The following is a 22,474-nucleotide window of genomic DNA, read 5'->3' on the forward strand; positions in this document are numbered from 1 at the left end:
GTGCACGCGACTAACGCTACCTCACAGGATTTATTTTACTTTTCATTTCAAGCTACTGCGCCAATGTTTTGTAATGTTTATACTACACTATGATTATATGTTTAGTAGATTAGTATATTAGAGTGTATTATCATTTTTTCTGGATATTTCATAGTGTATGCGTGTGTGTGTGTGTGTGTGTGTGTGTGTGTGTGTGTGTGTGTGTGTGTGTGTGTGTGTGTGTGTGTGTGTGTGTGTGTGTGTGTGTGTGTTTTAGCCTGAAATTTGTGGTAAACAGTACCAGATTACATGCTAATTCCTAAATCAAACACAGTTCAAGTCAAGACCAAATGTATGTTGAATATATTGAATTTTACAAGTTACATGCTGTTTCAAATGTTGACTTGTTGTCTTTGTTTATGTAACACGGAGCTGCGGTGATGCAAGAAGAATATTACTTTTGGTCCGATGATATCAAGCATCACCTCATCATTGATATTAGGGGTTTTTAATATTAATTGATTTCCTTAGATAGTAATCTCTTGGTTATTTTGGGATTAACCAATGAATTAACCTTTTGGCCTATAAATAGTTAAATACAAAATATCCAATCAAATGTCCCCAAGAATAGAGCGATGTCTTGAAAAAAGGGCTAAAGTAGATGAAATATCACAATGTGTTTGACCCAATACCTTGAACATATTGCCACAACACTGTAGGGTTGACTATTGAAGCTTTGAAAAAAAGGTAATCATCATTAATGCATATAATCTGATTAATTGGGTAAACAATTAAGACTGTCAACTGTTATGCGACAGTGTGGGGACATAAAAGGGGTTCATTTGTCTTATGTTGGGGTCATATATTAAACATACCTCATTAAATATCTGAATTACAGTTTCTTATGCTAAAATAGACATTACTGAAGGGAAGAAGAAGCTATCAGCTGATGACAAACTTCTGAACTGTGGTGCAAGTCATTGTTTTTGTCATTTATTTGACATTTTACCCAAATAATCTGTCTTTCAGTCACATGTGGTCAGTGTGCTGCAGATTTGTGGGTTTCCGGGTGGGTCTCATAAGAAGTACAGGCGGGGAAGACAGGGGAGAAAAGAGGGTGGGGGTCTGTTATGACCTTCAAACCAAACAAACCTTGGCTGTCATCACAGTTCATCTAGCAGCTGCTGATTTACAGATAACATGGAGCTCTATCAAGGACAGATAGTTTAATATGAGTGTCTTTGAGGAGCTAAAACTAGCCCTAATGATGTCAGTGAGCTATAGAGATAAGGCTAACATGATGCTAACTCTTACAGCTAACCAGTGTAAGACAGCTTTATTTTTAACTCATTAGTCTGTTGGTAAATGTAACACACAGTCACAAGTAAAGCCTGTTAAGCTAACGTGTCTCTAACATGTGTTACAGAGGAATACACCTGTAAAAACGCATGCTATTAAGATGCTAACCTGTTAGCAACCCTAATAGCAGATTCATTCATTCAGAAAACACGTAAAATGCAGTCGAATTATTACATTAATAGAGTTGGCATTTAATCGTGACAAATAACACAAGAGTATTAAACCATTACAGTTGGTCATTTGTTGAATATAAGACACATATTAAGATGTAAAATAGCTTTTTAGCCTAACCTACAAGCTAGAAATGTCAGAGAAGTGGCTTCGATTTAATTTACACGGGCATCTCATGTGGGCGGGGTTGCATTTGATGTAATGTTAACGCTATCCCCGCCCGCCACGCCGGTAACCAAATCGAGCGCACATAAGTAGGTTATCTGTCCCCACCTGATTCTGCTGCTGGAGCTTCGTTTGTAAAATAGCCTGAGCCAATCCGCCCGTAGCACTGCTATTCCCGGCTGGAGGCTTGTCCGTTGAGAGGGTCCGGACCAGGTCCAGCACAGCCGGGGAAGAGGCACCTTCTACCCGGTTCCTGAGCCTCAGGAGGCCCCTAGTCGTCCGCAAACACATGGGGAACACAGCCGACATGTTGGAGGTTTCAGCTTCAGCACGGTGCCCGGCGGAATATAATGTGAAAAGGACAAAGGCACCTGATTGGCTGCAGGAAGTTGGAGTGACAGGCAGGAGGAGGGTTCAGAGCAGCGATAGGCCCATAGGAGCAAGGGGAGGGCGGGCGCTATGGTGTCTTGACCAATCAGAAGCAAGTGTGAGTGTGACCTTCGATTGCGACATAAGACTGCCATGTTTGTTTGGGGCAAAATGACCCAAAGTCTGCTCAGTTATGTCACCTGTATATTTTTAAGTCATAAAAAGCATGTTTATTGACAGTCTATATATATTATACTATTTTACAATATACTGTATTATACTACTGTAGCCTATTTTATACTCAAATGTAGTTTAAATATTTAAATTATACTCTATTCTGTTATATTGCTGTAAAGTATGTAAATCATTATGCTACCTTATATCATACTAATGTCACAATTCATCACCTGTATCCCCAAAACGTGTTCAAAAACCTTAGATATCGTGTGTCAACTCCAAGCAATTCAGCAATTCTGTATTATTTTAATTAACTTTATTCATACGAGACCTCTAAAACAAATTTACAAAGTGCAATCCAATAAAAAGGAACACATTTTTATGAAGAAACCTCTTTTAAGTGCTTTTTGGTAATGTCATTCTTACCTCCAGCAAATTGAGTGGAAACTAAATATAACCCACCTTGTATGAAGACATTAAAATGACTGTCTTTTGAATAATAATAATATTTATCTCCTGTTTTGTGCACATTAACTTTAGCAGAATACCATTACTGTGTGTGCACTGCCCTCAAGTGACCAAAGACAAAAACTGCATACATTTCAGAAAACAAATATATTACAACTATATTTTATTTTGATATAACAATTAAAAGTGAATCTTAACATCCGAAGAAAATGGCAAACGATACCCAAACACGAGTATGACTAAAGAAGCCAAATACAAGTTAGCTGAGGAACATTATTGATTATTCTTTAGGATAATATATAACTTAATAAACCCCAAAATAAATGATTCCTTTAGAGATTGCTCAGAAATCACCAACACAGCATCAGAAAGCAAAACAATAGAGTAAATCAAAGTGTACAATGAGTTATGTGTTACATGAGAAGTGTGTTTAGGCATTACACATTGAATAAAGTACAGTCTTAATAAAATCCCAAAAATAAACAGCACATTTTAAAATATAAACATTTCAATAGAGTCACAATAAAGGTGAGCGACATGTCGTAGAAATAGGAAGCTATAGAAAGTAACAATATTTACAGTATTATTTGCACATAGAAATAATGATGATATTTTGCCATTTGTGCAGGTATTCCTTAATATAAAGTTGTTTTTTCTGTTTTAACCTGAAATACAAAACTATCCATTCAGTACTTTACACTTGCTCTTGGAGATCCTTCCGTACTTCAAGGGAAAGGTTAACTGCGCCTCCAAGGTTCATCGTCAAACACGGTTTGCTGTTCTAAGGCCTCCTCTTCCGTATCCCCCTCAATGACCTCTCTGATAATCTTGTCTAAGTGTTCGTTGAGCGTCTCCTCGATTTTAGCCACCGCTCTCAAGACCTCCTCTACTTGCAGGAGACTTTTGCGTTCTGTATAACGATGCCTTGTGTTTGTTGCAGAGGGGATGGATGGTAGGTTCTGCAAGAGTCCAAATTCGTCCTCTGTTTTTAAAACTTCTTCCATCTTCAGACTCGTCTCACGGAGTTCTGCGATCTCCAGCCAGAGCTGTCTCTTTAGTGCTTTATCCCTTTGCTCTGCGGCTTCCTGCTTCTCCTCCAAAACCTCCATCAGCTTAGCTCTTTTACTGAGGATTGCGGCAACTAAACCATCGAAGGCCTGGTTCGCTTCCACCTTAGTTTCCTCCACCTCCTGCCTACTTTCCATCATCCAGTTTTCCACCCTTATAACCGTGTTGCATTTATCTGATATGGCGTTGTCAATAGGCGTTTTTGAACGCTGCAACACCGTTTTCCTCGCCTTAAACTCTTCCTCCAAAGAGACGACGTCATGCCCCACATGGTCTTCCTTCAGGCACGCGGGACAAAGGCAGCACTGGTCTCTCTTGCAGAAAGACTCCATCACTTTGTTGTGCTTCCTGCAGACCCTTTCCTCGAGGGAATCCACAGGGTTGATCAGCTGGTGCCACTTTAACTTCTGCACGGTGCGATGGGGCTTCAGGTGAGCGACGCAGTAAGAGGCCGAACAAACCAGGCAGGATTTCACAGCCTTACGTTTCCTATTCCCCTCGCAGAGGTCACAGGGCACGTGTTCAGGCCCAGCCGGGGATCCTCCATCCTCACCTGCTTTTGGAAAATTAAAATGAAAAATGTTTCGAATACATTTTTCATTCAGCACTTTCTGTCCGTCTGTACCTGTCAGTATATATTCCTTGATTACATTATTGACATTATAAGTCCTCCTGTCTGCCTGCTGAATCTGGAAATGAAGACATTTCAGAATGTGATGATTTGAAAAAGAATATCAAGGACCTTTTTGGAAGACCTTTTTATTATTTTTACTGCGATCCTTTTAAAAACACAATTAGGACATGTTTTCCAAACAAAGTAACATTTATCCAGATCCAAAACATACATTTTTCAATAATGATCACTACATTTTCTTAAAAATAAAATTATATATATATATATATTTCTTTAGAATGGGTTCAGTATTAAAACATAACAATATGTTAAAACAGGAAAACATACCTTTATCAAAATACTATAATCTTTAAATCCAAGTTAATAAATACATTTAAAAAAAAAACTTGTAGGCAAAAATAATTCCAAAAACAAATTAAATTCTTTGTAAAATACAAATTCTGAACATTTTGGGAATTTGAGTCACCTGCTTGTTTGGTCTTCTTGAGAATCTCCAACACGTCTCTGAACGCGGTGTTGACTTTCAGTTTGGGGGCTGTCCGGAAGGTTTCTTTGCACAGCGGACACTGGATGATGTCCCTGGAGCTCCAGTAGCGGCTGATGCAGGCCCGGCAGTAGTTGTGTCCACAGGGAGTGGAAACAGGCATCTTGAAAACATCCAAACAGATGGAGCACAGAAACTCCTCTGAAATGTTTGCAGAGGCCATTTCTGCAGAGAAAGACAGAAGAGAGGGTTTCTGGCTAGGTGCTTCTTAACGTTCCAATGACCGCACTGCAACGTCGTTTGATATTTTTTACTTAAACGTCCATTTATGAAAAAAAAAATATGTGTCCCCGGTAGGGCTGCACGATGTATCGTGTCGATAATCGCGATATGCGCAATATTTTTTATTTTATTTTTTCAATAAAAAAAATAAAATGTGTAGGACTTGCGATATTAAGTAGGCAAATTAACTCAAACAAGTCATGTTACAATTATTTTGCTGCTTGCTACAAAAGGAAAACTTGCGCAGCTCTCATGTCAGGTGTACTTGAGTGAGTGACAGCAAACCACCAATCACAATCAACTCTCCAAAGCAAACGGACCCCGTGATTAAAGGTAAAAACACTGAATAAAGTAGTTTCATGCGTTTCTCCAGGGCAGTTCGGCACTGCTAACCGAGCTAGCTCAGCTTGTTGCCATGGTAACTTAAAAGGTCCCATGTCATGGCCATTTCTACTGATCATAATTCCATTGTTGAGGTCTACTAGAATAGATTTATATTGTTCAATGTTCCAAAATCACTTTGGTTTCTCATACAGCATCTCTGTAAACTACAACTATTCACTGAATTTCACTCTGCCTTTAACGGCTCGTTGTAGCTCCAATAGCTCCAGCCCCCACCCTCCCTGTGAGCACAGTGTGCTCTGATTGGTCGGGACGTTGTGAATCGCGCCGAGCTCCGAGGAGGTGTGGTTTCCTTGTTTAGCGACAGCGAAACATAGACCCCCCAGAAAAACGCGGGCAAAAATCCTTGATTATGCGGGCTAAATTCCTTGATTATGCGATTAAAACTGCGGGGTTTTATGTGATTTTATGCGGTGAAATTGCGGGAAGTTAGGAAATATGCGGAAAGTTGCGAAATATGCGGGGGAAAAGAATAAAAAATAAATAAATATTGGGCTGTCTTATTTATTCTCTCTCACACACAACCTGCCACTAACGTTAAACCCTTTTACTATTCAATTAAACACATTCAAATGTTATTTATTGTAAAAGCAATTGGGCTATTTTAATCTCACACACGCACCACCCCCCCCCCCCCCCCCACAGATACACACACTTCTCCGCCTCATTCTGTTTTCATTTACTCGTTCGTTATCTGACCAGCTTCAATCTTGTATGCTACTCACTTCGTTTCTTGTAGCCCTCGAAAGGGTTTTGGAGGTTGATGCCTCGGTGAACGTGAGTTGAATGGCTTTCTTGTCCGCAGCAGCAGAAAGCATTTTCGAATGTTTGAATGAATCAAAGTGGGTCGTCACCGTCGATTTTCTCTTATGCTGCAACACACAGTTGCACGGGGTGCAGAATAGTTTCCCCCCACTTTTTGCCCGGTCTTTAGTAGAAATGTTCGTTGGTAAATGAGCTCTATACATTGTTGTTTACATTCTGTGATGCGCGAGCTGAGGACGTCACGTCAAGACGAGTTAACTTTTTTTTCTTCTTAACTTTGTGTGGAAAAATGCGGGGATTATGCGGCCTTTTGATAAATATGCGGCTTTTTAAAAATCTGCGCCATTTTGCTGATTATGCGGTAAATTCTGCGATCGCAGAATCGCGTTTTTCTGGAGGGTCTAGAAACACAGCCAAACTCACCCTGAGCACACACAAAGTCACAGCCGAAGTAAAAACAATAAGTGTGGCTTGATATTGAGTAAGAAAAAGGTTGATAGACGCTGTGAGAATGGGTCTGCAGAGAGAATGGGTCTGCAGAGAGAATGGGTCTGCAGAGAGAATGGGTCTGCAGAGAGAATTTCACCGCGATCCCAACTGTCTGTTATCAGCATGCAGCCAGGGAGGAGAGATCAGCAGAGCTGCCTGCACTGAGTGTGTGTGAGGAAGTCCGTGGATTGGTCAATTTGGACCAATCAGCGGGGGCTTAACGTAACGGCTCTGCAGATTGGTCCATTTCGTTCTGGGTAAGGTTGACATCATGCGTACCCGGAAGAATCAAATGAACAGTGATGTATCTCCAACGAGGCGTTTTGGAGAGTTATTTTCTGTGTTAGAGTTTTACTCGCTACAGGGTGTACTTTGAGGGTTTGTGACTCTGCAGACCGTTTACATGCATAAAAACCTTCATAACACACAAGGGGACGGGGAATAACCAGAAAAGCATGACATGGGACCTTTAAGATCCAGACGTCCGTGACTAAAAACCTTCTTCCGGTATAAAAATATCAATTGTATATCATTAAGGTTCAAGAAAGGATGGTTTGCGTGGGGAAAAAACTGTCTTTTCTTCAATTCCTGTATGTTTTCATATCGCAATATATATCGCAGGGGAAAGAAAATAAATAAATCGCAATGTCAGTTTTTTCCAATATCGTGCAGCCATAGTCCCCGGTGTTTCAGGAGACTCACGAAGTGTCAGAAAACAAAACCCTCTCTTTTCCTCCGTACCCAAATCTCTAAAAACGGGGGAACAACGGAGCTGATCCAGATTTGCGTCCGATATGACGTAATATCTGAAATGTGGACCCTGCACGGGCCAATCAGAAACGTTGCTATCAGAAACAATGCCCGACTGTTTTGGAAGTAATATGGTCTTTGTTTACATTAGCATCGCTAACACTCAGAGCTAACCTGTACTGGAGAGGATGTGTGTGAAGAAGCAGGAAATAAAAAGAAACTCACCTTGTGGTAAATCTGAGACAAATTATCTGGTATTTTGAGCAAAACACTTCAGACACATGTTTTGTATTGATATGGCCCTATAATATTCTTCAAATATAGCATGAGCTTTAAGTAGCAATTCTGACACTTTACAATTACACATATTAGACATGTAAGAGTCATTACTGTGGACATTACCCACAGGAGCAAATGGTCTGAAAGTCCATGGTGGAAAGTCTGGCAACATTCTCTCGAACTATTTGTGTATATATATATATATATATAGCATTGTTGGAGGAGCTGGACCTACTTTTTGTATTGAGATATCTACACTGCTGTGTATGATATATAAAACCTGTCTTTACAAGTCTCACTAAAACATTTATTAGAAAACTGCAGCTGATTCAGAACGCTGCTGCTCGAGTCCTCACTAACACTAAGAAAGTGGATCAGTCCTGTTCTGAAGTCTTTACACTGACTTCCTGTGTGTCAAAGAGTTTATTTCAAAATACTGCTGCGGGTTTATAAAGCTTTGAAAGGTTTATTCTGATCTCCTGCTACATTATGAGCCATCCAGATCTCTCAGGTCTGCTTTCTATCCCTAGAGTCAGAACTAAACATGGAGAAGATCAGTTATTATGCTCCAAATATCTGGAACAAACTCCCAGAAACCTGCAGGTCCGCTGCAACTCTGACTACTTTTAAATCCAGGATGAAGACTTTTATTTTTGCCGCTGCTTTTAATTGATATATTCAGGTTTATTATTTGTATGGTTAAAGTCCCCTCGTAGACCGGTTAAAGTCCCCAATGTCTGCCGTTTTGGTTTCAAGACCATGGTTCGCGGAGGACACCTAAAAAGTCCTGGACAAGACTCATTCAACTTAACGAAAGTACATTTAAAAAAGAGGAATAGTTTCGGCAAAAACAAAAAAAAGTTACTATGGGGTCAGATTAGAATTTTCGAAAGGGGGGTTCGTTTAGCATGAAACACTTGAAATAACTAAAGGATAAGTTAAACAAGAAAGTAAAAAGAAAGTGAAGTCAAAGAAAACTATTTCTGCTAAAAAGTGAGCCTTGATTGAGAGTCAGACCTAAACATTTCAGATGTGTGTTTCTCACACTGCAGTGTGACTTTAACTCATGTAGCCTACCTGTGCTTTAAAATGTGTTTTTAAATGTCATTTAATAATATGTTTCTTAATGTTTTTCATTTTTGTAAAGCACTTTGAATTGCCTTGTGTTGAAAGGTGCTGTATAAATAAACTTGCCTTGCCTTGCATTTCAACTTCTGAACCTCTGCTGCAGCTTAATAGTTCAAATCCAATCAAAGTTACGTAAAGCGTGAGAAGAGGTAACGAAGTCAAAGCTTACCTGTTTATTAGTAACTGTTGTTGTTTTGTCTCGGTGGAAAATCACCTTCACGAGAGAGCTACCCTCCGTGTAACGCAATTCTCTAAATCGTCGCTGAAAATGAAACTCAAAGTAACATTATTTGTGTGGTGTGAACGCGCCTGCATGGGCACTGATTAACTGAACTGGGAACAGGTGTGTTAATCAGCTGAGAGACTCACAGCTGAGAGACGACTCACAGCTGAGAGACAAAAGGCAGTGGAGAAATGTGAATCGAGGTTGGAGGACGCTATGTGACTCGGTACTATTTTGGGGGCGGGTGTCGTTCGCAGCGGATAGAGCTGCCGGCGACGAAGACAAGCTAGTGATGGCAAATTAAGCTTTGAATGAAACATCGAACCACTTGGACAATTGTTTCGAAAATAGGTTCATTTCTCGAGGCTTCAGTTACAGCGACCTCTCCTGGCGAAGTGCAAGGCTGCAGTGGGTTTAACGTATCTTTGCCTTGACAAATATTCGATGCACACACACTAAGACTGAATATCATGTTCTATTTGCAATTAAAGATTGATAATTGTGTGAATTGGGTTATTGAGAAGAGAGTGCTGGAAATGTGGCATTGGTTGGGTGTGCTTGTATAATTATGGCAGGTGGTGATTATGTGGGATGGGGAACACTCAAAGATCTTTATTGAGGTAATTATTATTTTTATTTTGTATTTTTCCAAAGGGATTTTTTGGGCCGGAGAGGGCCTTTTATCAGTTATAGTATTAAAGTTGGAAAGCGGGCAATGATTAAAAGTTCTTCCATTCCAGGATTCAAACCAGTTGCGTGGAGGATCTCGCCTTGTGCAGGCCGCCGGCTCTATCCACTGGGCTATCTATTCTTTTTTTTAATACTCATAATTGTAATTTTTGTTCACAACTTTTCCACATTTTGAAGTGTTTCCCGAGCCAGAACGACCTATCTCTCCTCATGGCTTGCTCTATAATGATCCAATTCAAATGCAATACCAACAACAACTCAACCGGTTATAAAGGATCGAAGCACTCAAATTCAAAACTGTTCCAACCTGTCACCTGTCAGAATCGAGACGAGGCAATGCATTGAATCGCGTGATTGGACCGTGAACCAGTCAAGTGATTCATTCAGGCAATGAAGCAGTTGCTGCTTCGGACGTCATAGGTCACGTGATTTGAAGCAAGCTTCGAAGCACTGGCCGTTTCTCAATCTCGAGGATTCTGGCTTCCAAGCCAATATTTCAAGGATCCTACGTCATCAAGTGGCGCAGCAGGACCGTTCCAATGTCCAGCATACTTGGAATTCCACCGAGGTCCTTGGTTTGGGGGAAATTTCGAGGCTGCACATGGGTAGACTTCGCGTCCTTCAAATCCCCACAATGCTTTGCGCACAGACCAATTTCCCCAAATCTGTGGCGGAAAATGTAAGGCGGGGCCTCTCATATGACGCACACCTGCACACTTGCTCGCCAGTTCCACTCTTCGTTTTCCGAATGCCAGGAAGGATTCTTGCCAAGCTTCTGAAGCAAGCAGAGATGGGGTCGTTACTAAAAAAAAGTAATATATTACATATTACTTTTAAAAAAAGTAATATATTACACTACTCGTTACTTTACTCTTTACTTTACTCGCAGGGCCGGCCCGCCCCTCCCTACAGGCAGATCACGCAGACTGCAGCGCACCTACAGTGTAAGCGCGCCACAGTTTTGCCTCTGCGAGACTCCACTTGCACCCCCAATTACTATTACATTAAGGAAGACATAACACAAGTCTTAATTTTGATTTGCTCTTTAATAAAATAGGCTACCAGCCTACCACAACAAGCTAACAGTCTGAGAAACGTAAAGACACTAATTAATGAAACCAGTTCAAGACGCATTATTCTTATTCTTATCATTCTTTATGAGCGCAGTAACGGTAAGGTATCTAATTACTTATTTATTTAGTTTTCCATAAATTAGTAACAGAGATGGTCAAACTGAAATGGAGACATGGCAAAATTCCTACAATGAAGCGGGACATTGAACTGTTCACCTGTGAGAGGGCGATCAAGAAAAGAGAGCGAGCGGCCCTTTGAGGAAGTTTCCAGATGAAAAGACTCAGCCATGTTTATGCAGCACTGCACGTGGAGATGTGGACGCGCAAATCGCGCAGATTACGTAGGCCTACATGTATACAAACCTGCGGCGGAAACCCCTCTTGTCTGTCAGTGAGTGTGATTATTTTATAAAAGTAATAAAGTAACGCGTGTCGGGGCAATGTTAGTAACTGTAGTGTGATTACTGAATTATAAAAGTAACGCAATCTCGAGTAAAGCTGCTCCAGAGCCACTATTTCAAGCATACTACGTCATCGATTGCCGCCGAAGGACTGTTCCAATCTCAAGCATACTTGGAATTCTACCGAGCCCGGTTTACTTCGTTTGGAGACATTTTGAGGCTGCAAATGTGTAGACTCCGCGGTCTTAAAATCCCCACAATGCTTTGCGCACGGACCAATTTCCTCAAATCTGTGGCGGAAAATGTAAGGCGGGGCCTCTTTACATTACATTACATTTAGCTGACGCTTTTATCCAAAGCGACTTACAATAAGTGCATTCGACCAGGAAGATACAACCTTGAAGAAAACAGAATCATATAAGTTCTTATTTCAATGGGGAGCTCATTCCACCATTTTGGAGCCAGGATAGCAAACCCACGTTTACGCAAGTACCATCTGACGCACACTTGCTCGCCTGTTCCACTCTTTGTTTTCCGAATGCCAGACGCCTAGACTACTACAACTCCCTCCTGGCTGGTCTACCTGTATGTGCCATCCGACCTCTACAGCTCACCCAGAATGCAGCGGCTCGTCTGGTCTTCAACCTTCCTAAATGTTCCCACACCACGCCGCTCCTCCGCTCCCTTCACTGGCTTCCAGTAACTGCTAGAATCCACTTCAAGACACTGGTACTTGCGTACCATGCTGTGAATGGATCTGGCCCTTCCTACATCCAGGACATGGTTAAACCGTACACCCCAGCACGTGCACTCCGCTCTGCATCAGCCAAACAGCTCGCTGCACCCGCACTGCGAGGGGGACCCAAGTTCCCATCAGCAGAAACACGTGGGTTTGCTATCCTGGCTCCAAAATGGTGGAATGAGCTCCGCATTGAAATCAGGACAGCAGAAAACGTACACATCTTCTTCAGACTGAAAACTCATCTCTTTGGACTCCACTTTGAGAGATAGAATTACTAACAAAGCACTTATATACTAATAAAGGGCTGGCTTATCTAAAGCCAGTTGAGTAGCACTTGAAATGTTTGGCTCTATGAAACCTGATGTACTTATATGATTCTGTTTTCTTAAAGGTTGTATCTTCTTGGTCGAATGCACTTATTGTAAGTGGCTTTGGATAAAAGCATCAGCTAAATGCAATGTAATGCAATGTAATGTAATACCTGTGCTTCTACCTTAATGAGGACCAACTTCATCTTCAGGTCTATTTGGGAAATCATGGAAGAGTTGGACCATTCAAGATGTTGATTTTTTTCCAATTGTTTTTAATATCATTTATCTTAACAAAATACAATATTGGTTATAAATGAAATTATTTATTTGTATTGTTTTCCAAAAAATAACATTATTTAAATTCTATCCAAAAAGTGTCATAACGTTTAAATTCATGTCAAATGTATTTGTTAAATAAAACATTTTAAATCCAAAATTCCCTGAATAAAAAAAAAAATACAATGATTTATATTCAAGACAATAAACAACACATTATAATACTTAAAAAGTATATATTTGGAAAATTAATTTCAAATTTTTAGGAATGTATAATGTTTTCACTACTTACTACTACTTAAAAACATCCACTTAAACACAGACAGTGGCAGAACTTCAGTGTTAGTATTATTAGATCTCAGTGCTGCGTTTGACACTGTCTACCACAACATATTACTCGACCGACTGGAAAACTGGGTGGGACTTTCAGAAACAGTTCTACATTGGTTTGAATCCTACTTAAAGGACAGAAAAAACGTTGTCTCTATAGGTAACTACACATCTGAGTTGACAAATATGACATGTGGGGTACCTCAAGGCTCCATCTTGGGGCCTCTTCTCTTTAACGTCTACACGCTACCACTGGCTCAGATAATGAAGAACAACAAAATAAATTACCATAGCTATTTATTTCTGACGTCCTGCTAAATGATGAACCATCCAGATCTCTCAGGTCTTCAGGGACTGGTCAGCTTTCTGTCCCCAGAGTCAGAACTAAACATGGAGAAGCAGCGTTCAGTTATTATGCTCCAAATATCTGGAACAAACTCCCAGAAACCTGCAGGTCCGCTGCAACGAAGACTACTTTTAAATCCAGGCTGAAGACTTTTCTTTTTGTCGCTGCTTTTAATTGAACTATTCATATCTTAAACTGCACTGTAACTTTTATCCATGTTTTTTTTTTTTTAATGTTTATTTTTATTAACTTTTCTTTTTAATGACTGATTTTAAATGCCATTTTCTTCATGTCTTTAATTTTTTGTAAAGCACTTTGAATTGCCTTGTGTTGAAAGGTGCTATATAAATAAACTTGCCTTGCCTTACCTTTTTTTTAACCTTTTTTTTTAATACAGTCATTAAAGTTGTATCCAAGGCATTATTGAAATCCAAATTGAATTACATAATTATCAAATGTTATTTATTATTAATAAATACAACTATTAAATAATATTTTAGAATGTTATTGAATTGAATACGGCCGTAATTTTTTGTTTTACACTCACGACATTACATTTAGAATTTGTATTCAATTTATTGATTTTCTATTATTTAAATGAATGACAATATTAGAAAAAATATATGCAATTTTTTAATTTAGAGAAAAAGCATTTTTTTTTACATTTTCAAGCAAATTACATTTTTTACATTTAAAAAGAAAATGGAAATGTATGGGAAATGTGAGAACAATATGTAGCCTATCATTACTTACTTTTTTAAAATCTTTTAATTTGTATTTGTATAAGTCAGCAGAGCGTCAGTGACACAAACTGAATTAAATTAGGGAGAGAGAGAGAGAGAGAGGCTCACACACAACACCACACCACATTTATTTCTGGTAATGTTGTGTTTTGCTTGTGGACACTTAATATAACCCACCTTGTATGAAGACATTAAAATGATTGTCTTTTGAATAATAATATGTATCTCCTGTTTTGTGCACATTAACTTGTGTATTTGTTTATTATTAGGGTTTAGCAGAATACCATTACTGTGTGTGCACTGCCCTCAAGTGACCAAAGGCAAACACTGCAACCACTTCAGAAAAGAAATATATCATTACAACTAGGGATGTCCCGATCACCTTTTTTTGCTCCCGATCCGATTCCGATCATTTGATTTTGACAATTTGCCGATACCGATTTTTCCCGATCCGATCTTTATGCAATGCGTTAAGAGAAAAAAAAGAAAAAAAGCATTCAAGTTGTCCCTTAAGGTTATTTTTTTATTTAAATTGGATATTCTATCCAACATGGATATAGCTTCTTTCTTTCACAGCAGCATTGGATCAGTTCAGTTGTGCAGCATTGGATCAAAACAAAATAAAGCTTTCAGTACTCGTTAGCTTACTGCTACAATTAGACACTGCGCCCACTCTGTTGCCAGATTTGAGAGAAATAAGCAGGTCTATGAAAACAAGCCCCAAAGAAGCAACACATACATGATATTCTGTCATTTGAAACCAAAACTAAGGCCTCAGGATGACTTAAAGACTTGAACATGGTCATTTTTGTTTTGTAACATTGAATACAAAATAAAAAAAAAAAAACATTTTTAAAAAAAAAATCCCGATCCCCGATTTTTTTTCTCCCGATTCCGATCTTTTGAAAATCACGTGATCGGCTCCGATCCCCGATCACGTGATCGGATCGGGACATCTCTAATTACAACTATATTTTATTTTGATATAACAATTAAAAGTGAATCTTAACAGCCGAAGAAAATGACAAATGATACCCAAACACGAGTATGACTAAAGAAGCCAAATACAAGTTAGCTGAGGAACATTATTGATTATTCTTTAAGATAATATATAACTTAATAAACCCCAAAATAAATGATTCCTTCAGAGATTGCTCAGAAATCACCAACACAGCATCAGAAAGCAAAACAATAGAGTAAATCAAAATGTACAATGAGTTATCTGTGTTACATGAGAAGTGTGTTTAGGCATTACACATTGAATAAAGTACAGTCTTAATAAAATCCCAAAATAAACAGCAAAATTTTAAAATATGAACATTTCAATAGAGTCACAATAAAGGTGAGCGACATATCGTAGAAATAGGAAACTATAGAAAGTAATAATGATCACAATATTTAAGGTAGTATTAGCATATACATGTAATTATTATGTTTTGCCATATGTGCATTTCTTCCTTAATATGAAGTTGTTGTTTTGTCTGTTTTTGTTTTAACCTGGAAATTAATAATTTTAGAAATACACAAATATCCATTCAGTACTTTATTCTACTTTACAATTGCAGTGGTGCTGCAACGTCCACATATCAAATAAAAAGGGTCATCTCATCTTAAAATCCTCCGCCATCATAACAAACCCCCAGGGTCTTGAGTAGGACGCTCTACTTTCTTTTTGTGTATCTGACATCAGTGATCCGTAAAGGAGCGCTCCCTTTCTCAGCGCTGGGTCGGAACAAAGGGTAGATCCTGGGCCTCGTCCCAATCACTAGTATTTTCCTCAGAAATGATGCACCTTCAAAGACGCACCGTGTAAACGAGTAGATCTGAGCCCTCGTGTCCACATTGTAGAAAGAGACGAACCGTTCTTCTAAATCCACAAACACCCCGACCTTCTGGGGCGTTTTAATCAAAGGCAAGTGGACCGGAGGATTGGAGTTAGCCTGGCATCGTCCCCAATACAACCCCAACGTCCACCATCCGTTTTCTGGAGTAAGAGACAAGTCGACACCTTTCCTGTTGATGGACTCTCTCACCACTCCCACTTCCCATCCAGTCAGTCCTTCAAGGGATACTTCGTAGTAGATTTTCCCGGAGGAAAACCCCTCATTCCCAAGGACGAAATGGAGCGAGTCGAACCTTTTAGGGTTGTCGCTGATCCTCTTCCTCTTGAAGACTCCATCCCAAACTTGTGTCGCGTCCTCAGAGACGATAAGGGACGGGTGAGCTGTGTTGGGATCCAAAGTCACTTTTACTGCATGTTGCTCCTGGATCTTACCAAGTTCATCGTCAAACGGGGTTTGCTGTTCTTCAAAGGCCTCCTCTTCCGTATCCACATGAATGACCTCTCTGATAATCTTGTCTAAGTGTTTGTTGAGCGTCTCCTCGATTTTAACCACCGCTCTCAAGACTTCCTCTGCTTGCAGGAGACTTTTGTGTTCTGTATAGCAATGCCTTGTGTGTGTTGCAGAGGGGATGGATGGTAGGTTCTGCAGGAGTCCAAATTCGTCCTCTGTCTTTAAAACCTCTTCCATCTTCAGACTCGTCTCACGGAGTTCTGCGATCTCCAGCCAGAGCTGTCTCTTTAGTGCTTTATCCCTTTGCTCTGCAGCTTCCTGCTTCTCCTCCAAAACCTCCATCAGCTTTGCTCTTTTACTGAGAATCGCGGCAACCAAACCATCGAAGGCCTGGTTCGCTTCCACCTTAGTTTCCTCCACCTCCTGCCTACTTTCCATCATCAAGTTTTCCACCCTTATAACCGTGTTGCATTTATCTGTTATAGCGTTGCCCATAGATGTTTTTGAACGCTGCAGAAAAGTTTTCCTCGCCTTAAACTCTTCCTCCAAAGAGACGACGTCATGCCCCACATGGTCTTCCTTCAGGCACGCGGGACAAAGGCAGCACTGGTCTCTCTTGCAGAAAGACTCCATCACTTTGTTGTGCTTCATGCAGACCCTTTCCTCGAGGGAATCCACGGGGTTGATCAGCTGGTGCCACTTTAACTTCTGCACGGTGCGATGGGGCTTCAGGTGAGCAACGCAGTAAGAGGCCGAACAAACCAGGCAGGATTTCACAGCCTTACGTTTCCTATTCCCCTCGCAGAGGTCACAGGGCACTTCTCCAGGCCCAGCCGGGGATCCTCCATCCTCACCTGCTTTTGGAAAATTAAAGTCTGTTTTTTTTTTTGCATACATTTTTCATTCAGCACTGTCTGTCTGTCTGTACCTGTCAGTATATATTCCTTGATTAAATTATTGACATTATAAGTCCTCCTGTCTGCCTGCTGAATCTGGAAATGAAGACATTTCAGAATGTGATGATTTGAAAAAGAATATCAAGGACCTTTTTATTATTATTATTTAAGTTTTTCACTTTTCTTTTTTTAACTGCGGTCCTTTAAACACTGGACATGTTTTCCAAATAAAGTAAAATTATTCCGATCCAAAACATTACTTTTTCAATAATGATCACTACATTTTCTTAAAAATTAAATTATATATATATATATTGGTTACATTACCAAAACATTTCTTTAAAATGGGTTCAGTATTAAAACATAACATTATTTTAAAACAGGAAAACATACCTTCATCAAAATACTATGATCTTTAAATCCAAGGCAATGAATACATTTAATTTTGTTTTTTATTCTAGATGAAAAAAATCCAAAACAAAATGAAATTCTTTGTAAAATACAAATTCAGAACATTTGGGGAATTTGAGTCACCTGCTTGTTTGGTCTTCTTGGAAATCTCCAACATGTCTCTGAACGCAGTGTTGACTCTCAGTTTGGGGGCTGTCCGGAAGGTTTCTTGGCACAGCGGACACTGGATGATGTCCCTGGAGCTCCAGTAGCGGCTGATGCAGGCCCGGCAGTAGTTGTGTCCACAGGGAGTGGAAACAGGCTCTGTGAAAACATCCAAACAGATGGAGCACAGAAACTCCTCTGAAATGTTTGCAGAGGCCATTTCTGCAGGGAAAGACAGAGGAGAGGGGTTAGGTACTTCTTAACGTTCCAATGACCGCACTGCAACGTCGTTTGACATTTTTTAATTAAAGGTCACCTATCATGCAAAATGCACTTTTTGATGTCTTTTATACATAAATCTGTGTCCCCGGTGTCTCAGGAGACTCACAATAGTGTCCGAAAAAAAAAACCGTCTCTCTTTTCCTCCGTACCCACATCTCTAAAAACGGGGGAACAACAGAGTTGATCCAGATTTGCTGCGCAATGACGACATTACTAAAAATGTGGGCGGGCTTTACAGCCACGGGCTGACGGGCCAATCAGAAACGTTGCTATCAGAAACATGCGCGACATGTTTTGGAAGTAATATGGTCTTTGTTTACATTAGCATCGCTAACACTCAGAGCTAACCTGTACTGGAGAGATTATGTGTGAAGAAGCAGGAAATAAAAATGAACTCACCTTGTGGTAAACCTGAGAGAGAGAAATGATCTGTTTGGTATTTTGAGCAAAACACTTCAGAGACATGTTTTGTATTGATATAGCCCTATAATATATTGTTCAAATATAGCATAATAGGTGAGCTTTAAGTAAATGTAGCAATTCTGACTCTTTTTTTTGAACAACAACATTTTTGTGGCCCTAATCCTAGCAACATTCTATCAAACTATTTTTATTGTTTTTGTATGTCTTATATATACACAGGGTATATGCAGGAATCCTGAAGTCAAATTTAATACCTTTTAAGACCTTTTTTAAGACCCTTTCCATGCATTTTAAGACCTCATTGCAACTTTGAGTTCTAACCGGTTACATTGGCGACACACTTTGCCTCACATTAACTATATTGATTGTAAGACAGCAAAACTAAACAGAGTGCAGACAGACTACTGAAGCCTCCTCTCCACATGAACTTCAACCTCTCTGTGAAGGTCAGGTTTATTGCAGTATGCTGCTTTGTTGCTTCTGTAGACTCTGTGCTCTTTCATTCCAGTAAAACTCCTCAGAAACCATTAGAAACCAGTATTTGACCAATAAACAAAACAATTGACAAAACTTTGAACTATGAAATATGTTAAACTTTGGTGAGCTTCAGCGGGGTAATGCCATATAGGAGCTCCCTCACAAATACCCAGGGGTTAAATTGGGCTGGGGCTATCCGGGGCTAAGCCCTGGCACATAGGACGATGCTCTGACGTCATCACCCTCACACATTTGTCATATGTTTACAAAAAAGGATATATATGTTAAGACTGTTCTCGTTCTTAATATAGAATATATTTAGGGTCTATATGTGTTGACTTTACTTTAAAATAGCAGATCTCTGTGACCGGATATAGTTTGGCTTAGACCCCAGCCCCACACGGTAAAACGCATACACACGCATTCGATTCATTAACGTGTCCGTTCACACGAGACCGCTGGAAATGCTGGAAACGATGTAGTACATATGTCAGGCCTGTAAGTGGCGCTGCTGCCGCCCGAAATACACCAAAAGCAGCGAAGAAGACCCCGGAGCATGGTTGCCATGGTTGCCCTTCTGTTATTCTCCGCGGTGGACGGCGTGTTCTCCTGCTGTATCTCTCAGGTAGTCCACCAGCAGATGAAAAACACCCACCTCTCCACCTCTTCCAAGGAACGAGGGGACCGTGCGGCAGTTTCCGTTAAAAAAATGTTCCGCCGGTCAACATATCCGTTAAAGTTTAAATCTTCCGTACAAAATTAGAAAAGTGCCGGTCAGAGGTCTTCTTTGTTATTTATTGAGTTTTAAAACAAATTGATAACGACTCTGTTCTCTGTATAATAATATAATAATATTTAATAAACGGTGACTGCCTCTCCTTTCCCCACCCTCTTCTGACAGCCCAGCAGCAGCAGGAGACGTTGGGAGAGGGAGGCGGGCTCTTTCATCGTTATCAGAAAATGATCATATAGGGCACACACGGGGACGTTGGACCCCCAGAGCGTTGCGTATGCCGGTCTACCCGTTACCGTAGTCGTTTAGTCCCCCCCGGAGCAAGGCAACGAAACTTAAAATAATAAGCCGCATTTTACGGCGCGCTATGCATGGGGCCGCCTTGTGGGGTTTCCTGACATGTCGTTTCAGTAAATTAAAGGGTGTTTCATGTTGTCGTTGCTGTGAACCTTCTTAATACCTTGGAAAATGCCGTTTAATACTTTTTAATAGCCTTAATTTTCGCTACATTGATTTATCAACTTTTAATACTTTTTAAGACCCCGCGGACACCCTGATATATATTTATGTTTCATTGTTGGAGGAGCTGGACCTACGTTTTGTATTGAGATATTATATACACTACTATGCATGACATATAAAACCTGTCTTTACAGGTCTCACTAAAAGATCTATTAGAAAACTGCAGCTGATTCAGAACGCTGCTGGTCGAGTCCTCACTAACACTAAGAAAGTGGATCAGTCCTGTTCTGAAGTCTTTACACTGGCTTCCTGTGTGTCAAAGAGTTTATTTCAAAAATACTGCTGCGGGTTTATAAAGCTTTGAAAGGTTTATTCTGATCTCCTGCTACATTATGAGCCCTCCAGATCTCTCAGGTTTTCAGGTCTGCTTTCTGTCCCCAGAGTCAGAACTAAACATGGAGAAGATCAGTTATTATGCTCCAAATATCTGGAACAAACTCCCAGAAACCTGCAGGTCCGCTGCAACTCTGACTACTTTTAAATCCAGCATGAAGACTTCTATTTTTGCCGCTGCTTTTAATTGATACTCTATTGTAAGGGTTAAAGTCCCCTCGTAGGTAGTTAAAGTCATTATTGGGGTTAAAGTCCCCTACGTGTGCCGTTTTGGTTTCAAGCCCCTGGTTCGCGGAGGATACCAAAAAAGTTCTAGAAAGACAAGGTACACTTAACTAAAAGGTATGGGGTGAGATTAGAATTTTCCAAAGGGGCGTTTGATTAGCATGAAACACTCAAAATAACTAAAGGATGAGTCAAACAAGAAAGTAGAAAGAAAGGGAGGTCAAAGAAAACTATTTCTGATAAAAAGTGAGTGATGATTGAGAGTCAGACCTAAACATTTCAGATGTGTGTTTCTCACACTGCAGTGTGACTTGAATTCATGTACCTGTGCTTTCCATGTTTTATTATCTTTGCTTTTAAATGAGTGTTTTTAAATGTCATTTAATAATATGTTTCTTTAGCTGTTAATGTCTTTCATTTTTGTAAAGCATTTTGAATTGCCTTGTGTTGAAATGTGCTTTATAAATAAACTTGCCTTGCCTTTCCTTTGAACCTCTGCTGCAGCTTAACCTTTGCGTTGTGTTCGAAAGCTGTTGCTGTTCATGGTGTTCGCGGGTCAATTTTGACCCATGATTTATCTCAGTCCAAAACACTCAAATAAATGACTATCATCCAATATTGTTTTAACTACATCATAACTAACTTATTATACATTCATAACCGTACAATCCTGTTGTTATTTTTATTTTATGGCCCCAAAACACATTACACCACATAACGTCAAAGATTAATTTTGATTGGGCCAAACTTGACCTCGAGTCACCAACAGCAATTTTGCTGGGTCTCCCCAGACCCCAACAACAAATTATACTTTTTTTTAGAGACCTTCAGACTTCGCTAAAATTGTCAAAATCAGTTGTGTAGTGTTTATATAGCTGTTGTGGAGGATATCATGAAGCCTTGTTCCGATAAAAAAAAACTAGACCGTAGTTATTATATAATTTTAACTTGAAACGGGTCGAACACATCATAAGGGTTAATAGTTCAAATCCAATAAAAGTATACGTAAAGCGTGAGAAGAGGTAACAAAGTCAAAGCTTACCTGTTTATTAGTAACTGTGGAAAATCACCTTCACATGACAGCTTCCCTCCGTGTCGTTGCTGAAAATGAAACTCAAAGGAACATTATTTGTATGGTTTGACGGTGACCTAGTTACCGATGACGTTTTGACGCTTGAGCAATCAGATGACAGCTTTATTTCTTGAAGCAGTTAGTTCCTGTGTGTGTGTTTATGCCTGTACTTCTACCTTAATGAGGACCATTCATTCATTCATATTATGTTTTCACTACTTTTTTTTTAAATACAGTCATTACAGTTATATCCAAGACAATTATTGAAATCCAAATGTAATTACGTAATTATTAAATGTTATTTATTATTAATAAATGCAATTATTGAATAATATTTTTGAATTGTATTAAATTAAATACCGCCGTAATTTTGTGTTTTATATTCACATTACATTTAGAATTTGTATTTTATTTGTTGATGTTTCATTATTTAAATGCATGAAGAGAGAGAGAGAGAGAGAGAGAGAGAGAGAGAGAGAGAGAGAGAGAGAGAGAGAGAGAGAGAGAGAGAGAGAGAGAGAGAGAGAGAGAACCACACCACTTTCTGGTAATGTTGTG

The 22,474-nt window shown here is 39.6% G+C and overlaps 2 protein-coding genes and 1 long non-coding RNA gene across 5 annotated transcripts; all 3 read right to left on the reverse strand.

Moving 5' to 3' along the window:
- Positions 1-2,645: 2,645 nt before the first annotated feature.
- LOC307027452 lies at positions 2,646-14,453 on the reverse strand. The gene is made up of 2 exons (XR_013804639.1): positions 14,282-14,453; positions 2,646-2,682 (listed from the first exon to the last, which is right to left on the reverse strand). It is a non-coding gene; the product is annotated as an uncharacterized lncRNA (long non-coding RNA).
- Positions 2,835-9,298, reverse strand: LOC307027451 (E3 ubiquitin-protein ligase TRIM47-like). Of its 2 annotated transcripts, none has more exons than XM_079695702.1 (3): positions 9,139-9,298; positions 4,857-5,099; positions 2,835-4,309 (listed from the first exon to the last, which is right to left on the reverse strand). In XM_079695702.1, the coding sequence occupies exons 2-3, from the start codon at positions 5,095-5,097 to the stop codon at positions 3,426-3,428; spliced, it is 1,125 nt and encodes a 374-aa protein (XP_079551828.1). In that variant the 5' UTR covers positions 5,098-5,099; positions 9,139-9,298; the 3' UTR covers positions 2,835-3,425. The 2 variants fall into 2 exon arrangements, with proteins under 2 accessions (XP_079551828.1, XP_079551827.1); XM_079695701.1 differs by having other exon boundaries at positions 2,835-4,312.
- A 117-nt stretch (positions 14,454-14,570) lies between the features above and the next one.
- LOC307027449 (E3 ubiquitin-protein ligase TRIM21-like) lies at positions 14,571-22,071 on the reverse strand. Of its 2 annotated transcripts, none has more exons than XM_079695698.1 (3): positions 21,887-22,071; positions 17,829-18,071; positions 14,571-17,252 (listed from the first exon to the last, which is right to left on the reverse strand). In XM_079695698.1, exons 2-3 carry the CDS (start codon positions 18,067-18,069, stop codon positions 15,766-15,768), a joined length of 1,728 nt encoding a protein of 575 aa, XP_079551824.1. In that variant the 5' UTR covers positions 18,070-18,071; positions 21,887-22,071; the 3' UTR covers positions 14,571-15,765. The 2 variants fall into 2 exon arrangements, with proteins under 2 accessions (XP_079551824.1, XP_079551823.1); XM_079695697.1 differs by having other exon boundaries at positions 14,571-17,255.
- Between the last annotated feature and the right edge of the window lie 403 nt (positions 22,072-22,474).

The sequence above is a fragment of the Notothenia rossii genome (genome assembly GCF_949606895.1).
Source record: "Notothenia rossii genome assembly, contig: scaffold_431, whole genome shotgun sequence".
Lineage (NCBI taxonomy): Eukaryota > Metazoa > Chordata > Actinopteri > Perciformes > Nototheniidae > Notothenia > Notothenia rossii.